The sequence below is a fragment of the Nerophis lumbriciformis genome, linkage group LG34, assembly GCF_033978685.3.
Source record: "Nerophis lumbriciformis linkage group LG34, RoL_Nlum_v2.1, whole genome shotgun sequence".
NCBI classification, from domain to species: domain Eukaryota; kingdom Metazoa; phylum Chordata; class Actinopteri; order Syngnathiformes; family Syngnathidae; genus Nerophis; species Nerophis lumbriciformis.
In genome coordinates this window covers 8,863,908-8,875,000 of record NC_084581.2, presented here as the reverse complement: position 1 = coordinate 8,875,000, position 11,093 = coordinate 8,863,908, and the positions used below count along the sequence as shown (strand labels likewise).

General features: G+C 40.1%; 1 protein-coding gene across 1 annotated transcript in view; it reads left to right on the top strand.

The window, feature by feature from the left end:
* plcb1l (phospholipase C beta 1-like) overlaps window positions 1-11,093 on the top strand; it is a 331,247-nt gene that overhangs the window by 302,644 nt on the left and 17,510 nt on the right. Inside the window, 4 exon segments of the mRNA XM_061929877.2 lie at window positions 2,859-2,935; window positions 3,024-3,113; window positions 3,356-3,413; window positions 5,697-5,783. Coding sequence (XP_061785861.2) covers window positions 2,859-2,935; window positions 3,024-3,113; window positions 3,356-3,413; window positions 5,697-5,783 — 312 coding nt within the window.

The window sequence follows — 11,093 nt, the reverse complement described above, 5'->3', positions numbered from 1 at the left end:
CGCGTGGGTTGATACGGTAAAAGCAGGTCAGATAGATGAGAAGGCGCAAGGCCATTAAGACAAAACTAATAATAGAACTTTAAAATCGACCCTGAAGCGGAGGGGAAGCCAATGCAGTGACTTTAAAACTGGTGTAATGTGCTCCCACCCTCTGGTCCTCGTCAGCACGCATGCAGCTGAGTTTTGTAATAATTGTAAACTTCTGATATTCTTTTGGGGAATGCCAGACAGCAAAGTATCACAATAGTCTAAACAAGGGGTCCGAAACTTTTTGACTCGGGGGCCGCATTGGGTTAAAAAAAACTTATATATATATATATATATATATATATATATATATAAATGATAAATGGGTTATACTTGTATAGCGCTTTTCTACCTTCAAGGTACTCAAAGCGCTTTGACAGTATTACCACATTCACCCATTCACACACACATTCACACACTGATGGCGGGAGCTGCCTTGCAAGGCGCTAACCAGCAGCCATCAGGAGCAAGGGTGAAGTGTCTTGCCCAAGGACACAACGGACTTGACTTGGATGGTAGAAGGTGGGGATTGAACCAGCAACCCTCCGATTGCTGGCACGGCCACTCTACCAATTTCGCCACTATATATATATACAGGTAAAAGCCAGTAAATTAGAATATTTTGAAAAACTTGATTTATTTCAGTAATTGCATTCAAAAGGTGTAACTTGTACATTATATTTATTCATTGCACACAGACTGATGCATTCAAATGTTTATTTCATTTAATTTTGATGATTTGAAGTGGCAACAAATGAAAATCCAAAATTCCGTGTGTCACAAAATTAGAATATTACTTAAGGCTAATACAAAAAAGGGATTTTTAGAAATGTTGGCCAACTGAAAAGTATGAAAATGAAAAATATGAGCATGTACAATACTCAATACTTGGTTGGAGCTCCTTTTGCCTCAATTACTGCGTTAATGCGGCGTGGCATGGAGTCGATGAGTTTCTGGCACTGCTCAGGTGTTATGAGAGCCCAGGTTGCTCTGATAGTGGCCTTCAACTCTTCTGCGTTTTTGGGTCTGGCATTCTGCATCTTCCTTTTCACAATACCCCACAGATTTTCTATGGGGCTAAGGTCAGGGGAGTTGGCGGGCCAATTTAGAACAGAAATACCATGGTCCGTAAACCAGGCACGGGTAGATTTTGCGCTGTGTGCAGGCGCCAAGTCCTGTTGGAACTTGAAATCTCCATCTCCATAGAGCAGGTCAGCAGCAGGAAGCATGAAGTGCTCTAAAACTTGCTGGTAGACGGCTGCGTTGACCCTGGATCTCAGGAAACAGAGTGGACCGACACCAGCTGGACTGCTGCTGAGTGGTCCAAAGTCATGTTTTCTGACGAAAGCAAATTTTGCATTTCCTTTGGAAATCGAGGTCCCAGAGTCTGGAGGAAGACAGGAGAGGCACAGGATCCACGTTGCCTGAAGTCTAGTGTAAAGGTTCCACCATCAGTGATGGTTTGGGGTGCCATGTCATCTGCTGGTGTCGGTCCACTCTGTTTCCTGAGATCCAGGGTCAACGCAGCCGTCTACCAGCAAGTTTTAGAGCACTTCATGCTTCCTGCTGCTGACCTGCTCTATGGAGATGGAGATTTCAAGTTCCAACAGGACTTGGCGCCTGCACACAGCGCAAAATCTACCCGTGCCTGTTATCGATGGGAGAATGCATTTTTAGACAATATGATTTGCCTGAGCGGCTATGAGACACAAGCGGTAGAAAATGGATTAGAAAGGACAGATTTAAAAAAAATAATAATTAAAAAAACAACTAAAAATATATATTTTTTAACTTGGGCCTTACCGCGGGCCCGATTTTGGACGCTGGTGGGCCGTATGCGGCCCGCGGGCCGTAGTTTGGGGACCTCTGGTCTAAACGAAAGGATTTAAGAGCATGCATTAGCACCTCCGTGTTAGCCTGAGAGAAATCGGGCGGACTCTGGCAACGTTCTTAAGATGATAAAAACCTATTTTTGTCCGATTTTTTATTTTAGTTTAAAAATCCTGTAATTTTGGTAAAAGTTTCTCCCTCTGGCCATCAGGGCCTATAACTAAAACCTCTCTTCTGTTTTGGTTGAGCTGTAGGGAATTCACTGCCATCTATGACTTGATGTCTACAATGCAGTGAAAAAGGGTATCTATTGGTCTTGTGTCATCAGGAGACACGGCAATGTACAACTGTATATCATCAGTGTAACTGTGGAAGCTGATGCCGTGTCTCCTAATGACGTCTCCAAGAGGCAGCGTATAAAGATTAAAAAGAATGGGACGTAAAACTGAGCTTTGAGGAACCCCCCATCTTATCTCAAGGAACACGCATCCATACATACATAAAAACATCTGTCGATGAGATAAGAGTGCAACCAGTTAAAAGAGTACCAGAGAGGCCCACCAGGTGTCAAAGTCTCTTCAATAAAATGTGATGGTCTGATGTGTCAAAAGCAGTTACTGTTAGTTTTTTATTATCTAAAATTCCACCTGATGTCATTTAAAATCTTAAAAAGTTCTGTCTCGGTACTGCGGTTGATCCAGAAACCAGACTGATGTCTTTCTAAAATATTTTTTATATTTAAAAAGTCATTGACTTGGTTAAAAAACTGTTTTTCAAAAATGTTACTTAAAAACTGTAAGTTGGATACAGGTCGGTAGTTATTAAAAACGTTTGGGTTCAAACTGCTCTTCTTCAGATACAGGTTCTCCCTGCCACTTTAAAAGCTGTCTGAAGAGAGCAATTCATAGTAGTTAAAAGAGTTCATAATTGTTAATAAATAGTTTGACGCTGATAGAAAGAGAAGACGCGATTCAACATCTCGCTTTGTGTCCTGCTCTCAGCTAGTAGAGAAACTGACCGCCCTCGCCGAGGAGTGCCAGAGTGCACAGCTCAAGAAGCTGAGGGACATCTGCGAAAAGTGAGATCCATCACCCAAACAGACACACACACGCTCTCTTAAAACCCAACATCTTCATTACCCTACTTTTCTTTGTCTTTGTGCTTAGGGAGAAGAAGGACCTGAAGAAGAAAATGGACAAGAAGAGACAGGAGAAGATCAGTGAAGCCAAGTCCAAAGACAAGAACATCACAGAGGAGTGAGTGTGTGTGTGTGTGTGTGTGTGTGTGTGTGTGTGTGTGTGTGTGTGTGTGTGTGTGTGTGTGTGTGTGTGTGTGTGTGTGTGTGTGTGTGTGTGTGTGTGTGTGTGTGTCTGTCAGTGCAAATACGTGTGTGCGCATGTAGTGGCATTGTTTGCATGTTGTTGTGCTTCCTTCATAAATCCCCTAGATGTCGCCAGAGACAAGCAAGCTAAATCGATGCTCACTTTGTGCCCTGCAGAGAGAAGCTGGAGATAAACAGATCATTTGTCAATGAGGTGGTGCAGTACATAAAACGGGTACGTTTCATTCATTCTTTTACTTTTTTATGCTCTGGGCATACCCTCTTTTGCATATCGTTGACATTTTACACTCATATCATAAATCTACATCAAGAAGACACTGCATTATGTACACCTGTATTACAAACCCCGTTTCCATATGAGTTGGGAAATTGTGTTAGATGTAAATATAAACGGAATACAATGATTTGCAAATCATTTTCAACCCATATTCAATTGAATATGCTACAAAGACAACATATTTGATGTTCAAACTGATAAACATTTTTTTTTTGCAAATCATTAACTTTAGAATTTGATGCCAGCAACACGTGACAAAGAAGTTGGGAAAGGTGGCAATAAATACTGATAAAGTTTAGGAATGCTCATCAAACACTTATTTGGAACATCCCACAGGTGTGCAGGCTAATTGGGAACAGGTGGGTGCCATGATTGGGTATAAAAACAGCTTCCCAAAAAATGCTCAGTCTTTCACAAGAAAGGATGGGGCAAGGTACACCCCTTTGTCCACAACTGCGTGAGCAAATAGTCAAACAGTTTAAGAACAACGTTTCTCAAAGTGCAATAGCAAGAAATTTAGGGATTTCAACATCTACGGTCCGTAATATCATCAAAAGGTTCAGAGAATCTGGAGAAATCACTCCACGTAAGCGGCATGGCCGGAAACCAACATTGAATGACCTTGACCTTCGATCCCTCAGACGGCACTGTATCAAAAACTGACATCAATCGCTAAAGGATTTCACCACATGGGCTCAGGAACACTTCAGAAAACCACTGTCACTAAATACAGTTCGTCGCTACATCTGTAAGTGCAAGTTAAAGCTCTACTATGCAAAGCGAAAGCCATTTATCAACAACATCCAGAAACGCCCCCGGCTTCTCTGGGCCAGAGATCATCTATGATGGACTCATGCAAAGTGGAAAAGTGTTCTGTGGTCTGACGAGTCCACATTTCAAATTGTTTTTGGAAATATTCGACATCGTGTCATCCGGACCAAAGGGGAAGCGAACCATCCAGACTGTTATCGACGCAAAGTTCAAAAGCCAGCATCTGTGATGGTATGGGGGTGCATTAGTGCCCAAGGCATGGGTAACTTACACATCTGTGAAGGCACCATTAATGCTGAAAGGTACATACAGGTTTTGGAACAACATATGCTGCCATCTAAGCGCCGTCTTTTTCATGGACGCCCCTGCTTATTTCAGCAAGACAATGCCTAGCCACATTCAGCATGTGCTACAACAGCGTGGCTTCGTAAAAAAAAGAGTGCATGTACTTTCCTGGCTCGCCTGCAGTCCAGACCTGTCTCCCATCGAAAGTGTGTGGCGCATTATGAAGCGTAAAATACAACAGCGGAGACCCCGGACTGTTGAACGACTGAAGCTCTACATAAAACAAGAATGGGAAAGAATTCCACTTTCAAAGCTTCAACAATTAGTTTCCTCAGTCCCCAATCATTTATTGAGTGTTGTTAAAAGAAAAGGTGATGTAACACAGTGGTGAACATGCCCTTTCCCAACTACTTTGGCACGTGTTGCAGCCATGAAATTCTAAGTTAATTATTATTTGCAAAAAAAAAAAAAGTTTATGAGTTTGAACATCAAATATGTTGTCTTTGTAGTGCATTCAATTGAATATGGGTTGAAAAAGATTTGCAAATCATTGTACTCCGTTTATATTTACATCTAACACAATTTCCAAACTCACATGGAAACGGGATTTGTAGATTCAATACAAGAGTTAGGCTGTTATGATAATAGCGAAAAGACATGTGTGACATATTAATAACCATTTAACACACAAAAAAAACATGCCTTCCCCAAGTCCCATCATTTGGTCATTTGGGTCATACTGTATACTTCTGATTTTTTTTTTTTTGGAATTTTGTATATTAGGACACATACTATAATCGCAGAGACATCAAGGAAAAATATTTGCCTTACATAATATTAAAAAAATCATACATTCCTAATTATTTTGAAAAATAAATGAATAGATAGATAGAATTGAGTTAAGTTTGTCTTAATTTTTTTGTACTTAGTGATGTCACCAAAAGAAAAGGCAATGTTAATTATTATTATTATAAATATAATTAAAATATAATAATACAATGATAAAATTAATGCATTTATTTGTAATAATAAATTATTATATTTAATATAATAGTTCAATATTTGAATTAGCTAATTCCAGTGTGTGTCTTTGTGTGTGTGCGTGTGTGTGTGTGCGTGTGTGCGTGCGTGTGTGTGTGCGTGGGTGCGTGCGTGTGTGTGTAGCTGGAGGACGCCCAGAGTAAGCGCCAGGAGCGTCTGCAGGAGAAACATAAGGACATCCGCCAGCAGATTTTGGACGAAAGGCCAAAAGTAAGCAAAAACATCTGACAGTTGGTTTTGTCAGTTGGATACCATGTTTTTTTATCACCACTCTCCAGTGCAGTCTGGTATTACAAAACATACTAGCATAATAACATACCTGACCTGCAGAGCAATGTACAGTATGTGGCACAGCAATTACCATAAGAGGCCGCGTGACATATTGTACAAGCCTTTACCGGAGATTGGTGGCGGTCTGAATAATGACATCATCACATACCACTTTGTGACCTTGGACCAGCCAGTTTATCATCTGATATCAGATGGTGTTTAGTTTGTGAGCTCTACAGGCAAATCAAATGCATTTTTAGAAGATGACTTTAGTTTTCCATCATGGGACGTAATAGAAGTAGAAATAGTCTGTTCCAGGCTCAAACGGTGGCCATCTAAGATAAGCCTGTATTAACTGTACACTATACAGGCAATGTTTTGAGTCACATGTCAACATGTTTTAATTGTGAGAAAATGTAAAAATAAGTGTGTGTTTTTAATCTGATATAAAAGCAATAAAACAGTCAGTACTCACTCTAATTTGACAAAGTAATACTTGACAACAAATCAGTTGATATACAAGGGGCGGTATGGCGTAGTGGGAAGAGCGGCCGTGCCAGAAACCTGAGGGTTGCAGGTTCTCTCCCCGCCTCTTGACATCCAAAATCGCTGCCGTTGTGTCCTTGGGCAGGACACTTCACCCTTGTCCCCGGTGCCGCTCACACTGGTGAATGAATGATGAATGAATGATAGGTGGTGGTCGGAGGGGCCGTAGGCGCAAACTGGCAGCCTCGCTTCCGTCAGTCTACCCCAGGGCAGCTGTGGCTACAAATGTAGCTTACCACCACCAGGTGTGAATGAATGATGGGTTCCCACTTCTCTGTGAGTGCTTTGAGTATCTAACAATAGAAAAGCACGATATAAAATCTAATCCATTATTATTATTATTAAGTGTATAAGGAAGCTAATAACTGTTCATGTCCATACACGAAAACAATAAGATGCTCAGTCTTAACGTTATTGACAAAGGGGATTTGTTTTGTTATATTCTCATCTGTGACACTGTAAAAAGAAGTTTACCACTTTCGTAAAAACGATAAAATACTTTCCCTTTGACGACAAAGACGTACCTTAAAAGTTAATTAGTTCCCATTTTTTCACCCGAAACCTCAGTTGTTGTACAAGTGTAAAAATAAGTTGACGCTCTTACTTTGAAGGAGTTGTGTACAGTGTCTTTTTGGCATTCTCAATTGTCGTACAAGTGTAAAAAGAAGTGAACGGCCTGTACTTTGGAGGAGTTGTGTGCAGTGTTTTTTGTCGTTGTCAATTGTTGTACAAGTGTAAAAAGAAGTTAACCACTTTTACTTTGAAGGCGTTGTGTGCTGTTTCTTTTTGGCATTCTCACTTGTCGTACAAGTGTAAAAAGAATTTAACCGCTCTTACTTTGAAGGAGTTGTGTAGTGTCTTTTTGCTGTCTCAATTGTCGTACAAGTGTAAAAAGAAGCTCAGCAACAAGTGGTCACACAGTCTATGTTGACAAAAAAGTAAGAATGCACCCTCCTTTGTGTGGGGCAAAAAAATAAACAAATAAAAAGCATAAATTACACAATTACTCCTTAAGTGTTTTTGCAGAATTCAGACATCAGATGTGAAGATTAAGGAATTTTGGTAAAATTCTATCAAATTACAATTATGTGAGTATGATTGTGATGCTAGCCTCAAATGAAACTTCCACAGACACACACACACGTTTATCACGCACGCACACACACAAGCAGGAGTGCTGGTCGTCATGGCAACGTAGAACAGTACCACCCCTCCCCTTGTCCTCCATCCATCCTTTGTGCTATCTGTTAATTCGGAGTGAATCATGAGTCCACGGCAAGGACGGGCGGGTGGGCGTTGTTTGGGTAACTACCAGAAAGAATCTACATGGGACCACCTTGACATGTTGAGGACAATCTAGGAGGCGTTGCAAACAGATTGTAAAACTCAGCGTGGTGTCCACTAATCTGTTCCTTCATCATCGTACACTTTGATGTATATCAGCGCAGCCTGGTGGGTGCACATCAATAATGCACACGCGCGCACACACGCACACTATTCCCAGAAAGGCAGCAAAAAAACATCCATTGTGCGCGTGTGTGCGATAGTGCGTGTGCGAGTGCGCATGTGGTTACTCATCAGAGCTCTGCATACATAATGAACGCTTGTGCACGTGTGCTTCTGAAGTTCTCTCTGAGGAACATTCTCTGCACAACTGGTACGCACACAAAGGCGTAGAATTTGACCAAAATGTGGGGAAAAACAAGACGAGAGTTCAGTGAGCATCAACAGAATAACATTATAATGAATTTTGCTTTTTTTTTGGCTTTTGTCCTCCCCTAGTAGCGTTGTCATAGTTAGGTGGTGTCCCGATCCAATATTGATATGGGCCCGATATCAGCAAAAAAAACTAATATGTAAATGTCTTGCATCTAAAATCTGCGATACACACAGTCCTGCAGCGTGTTTAGTTGTGCAAAGCTGGACAGCCAGTTAACATCTAAATGTCTTCCAATAGGCACACAAGGTTGTTTTTTTCTTGTATTTCAGTCTGGTCATTTAGAAAAGGTAAACATGGTACGCTAAAGGCAAATTTGGAGCTAGCAACTACACAACAGCTAAGCACACAGTAGCACACAAGCTACACATAAAAAATAAATGTTCTTAAATGAAAAAATATTACAGTTAAAAACAGCACATTTGTCAATATAAACACATATCAAATATTTATAGTTGCTTACACATACAAAGTCTCAGCCCAAATACGATCAACGCCTGTCCTTTTATCTCCATGACAACAAGCAAACATTACAAACGCTACATTGAAAGCATTCAGATTGAGACATGCTCTCCTTTAACGGTGGGAATAATTATTTTTTCCCTACATTCCTGCTGCTGAGTATGACATTCTGAGAAAGCAAAAGGTGCACACACACACACACACACACACACACTGGGAAGCTTCTGCTTCAATAAGCGTTGGTCTCCTCCAGTGCTGCAGGTGATTTTCATATTCATGAGTGACATTGCAAGAAGAATATTAATGAAGAAGTGTCTCCCTTAATTGATCCTGTCCATTTTATGCCACGCGTGCATGTTGTGTGCACGGTAAGGTGCACACAACTTGTGACTGCGTTTTTGTTTTTGTATGTTCGGCCCGGATGGAAGGTGTTTGGACAAGACATGACGCCGCCTCAGAATTAAGAAATACAGTTAGGACATGAGGGGATATTGACGTATTTTATGGCAGTAATGCACTGATCAGAGACTTTGTTAGGTACGCCAACTACCACTAATACAAGAGCTGTAACCAAAAGTCTGTCTTTATAAAAAATAATCATGAGAATATTTATAATATTTGGACTATTTGCATTTTTGTAAAAAAAAAATAAAAATAAAAACCCATTATATCAATGTCTGCATCTTCTGTATTGAATCTCAGGTTTGCCTAATTAAATTTTTATTTTTATTAAATTATATCACATTTTAAAATCAGATTATTTAATTTATTTGCATTACGTAAAATATTTATTTTAATTCATTTCATGAATTATTCTAATTTCCAAATTAATTCATTAGACATAATGTTATGTCAGGCCTCAAAGCAAAGAATTAATTTAGGTTCCTATGAGGTTCTTTCCTTTCCCTCGACAGCGCCTCAGAACGAGGACAGCCGGTGAAGAAGGTCACGCGCTGTTGTATTTTAGGCACTAGCATGGCGCGCTGCACGTGCGCGCACTCACACACACATGCGCACACACGATTTGTTGACAGTAAAGTCTTCAGAGATGGATGAGGGATGGATTAGGAAGCATCCAGTGTGAAAGTAAATCAAAACTAGGAATTAACAGGCTAACATTTTTCTGTGGTTGAACATATGAATGCCTTTAAAGTTTATTAACAACTAAAAACGTATGCAGTACCCTGGAAACTCTTAAAAAAAATGTCAACATGCCTAAATACAGTACACAGGAAACTCTTAACATTTAAAAACATAGATTCAGAGTACACTGGAAACTCTTAAAATCGTTTACAAACATATCTGTATTCAGTACACTGGAATCTCTTAAAGAAGTTTAAAAACACACCTGTATCTTGGAAACTCTTAAAATTGTTTAAAAACATACCTATATACCAGTGACGTGCAGTCACTAGAGGCAGGTGAGGCGGGGCCTCACCTGCCATCATGGAAAGAAAAAAAATGTAAAAAGAAAAAAAATTAATTAAATTGTTAAATGTATCCAGTGATTATACTATAAAGTTATTTTCCATTTAACTTCACCAGTTTTAGATTTTTTTTTTATTCAAAATCGCTGAATTTTCACATTTGCCGTTCAAATACTGAGAAGAGACGGTGCGGTGATCCGCAGCCAGTTGAGGCACGTCACTCAATTGTGCCTCACCATGGATTGCGGCTAACTGCTGGCCTGCTGTGCAGTGAGACCGTATTGCTATATGAATTATATTATACATTTCCATAGTTTAGTTAGCTGAGGTATATAATGTACAGTGTATTTTGTCAACAACTGTATGTGTGTAACGTATTTCTTGTGCTGAGCAATCATAAAACTGCTGCGAAGACGCACTGTGTGAGGCTCGCAGTAATCCCGCCTCCTGGTGGTAGAGAATGCACTCCCGCCGTAGAATGCACCCCCTGACGGGAGTGTTATATCAACTAAAGCCCACACTTAAACTTTCCACGTGCAAGATTGAATCTATTTAAAAAAAGTTATTTAATAAGAAGCCAAAAAGTGCAAAAACAATAATGTTCGTGTTGGAGGAGTTGTGAATGACTGCAGGGCCACAACATTAGGTACACCTGCAGACTGCAGCACGGATTTCATATTTCATTCATTCACAACTCCTCCAACACGAACATTATTGTTTTTGCACTTTTTGGCTTCTTATTGAGCTGCTGCATTTTTTGGTTGGGTTGTTTATTTCTATTGAGTAACTTCTACATTTCTAAAAGGGGAGGAATGTAATAGAGTGATCTATGTTTGTCTGTTGCCATCTCCTGGTTAATGTTGGCTATAGCGTACTGTGGTTACTTTTTGGTTGGCCAACGATTTACGTGGTGTTGCGCACCTGACTTCAAGTGTGTTGAGTCTGTTCTGAAGTCTACAGTAAAGAAACGTACTTCATCACCTCGCCTGGTTATTGCCTCCAACCCAATATATTACATAAAGGTAAGACCATAATAACGTTTTTTTTTATTAAATGTTGCTTTTTTGTGTGCTGCAGTTTGTATGTGTAAAGTTAAAG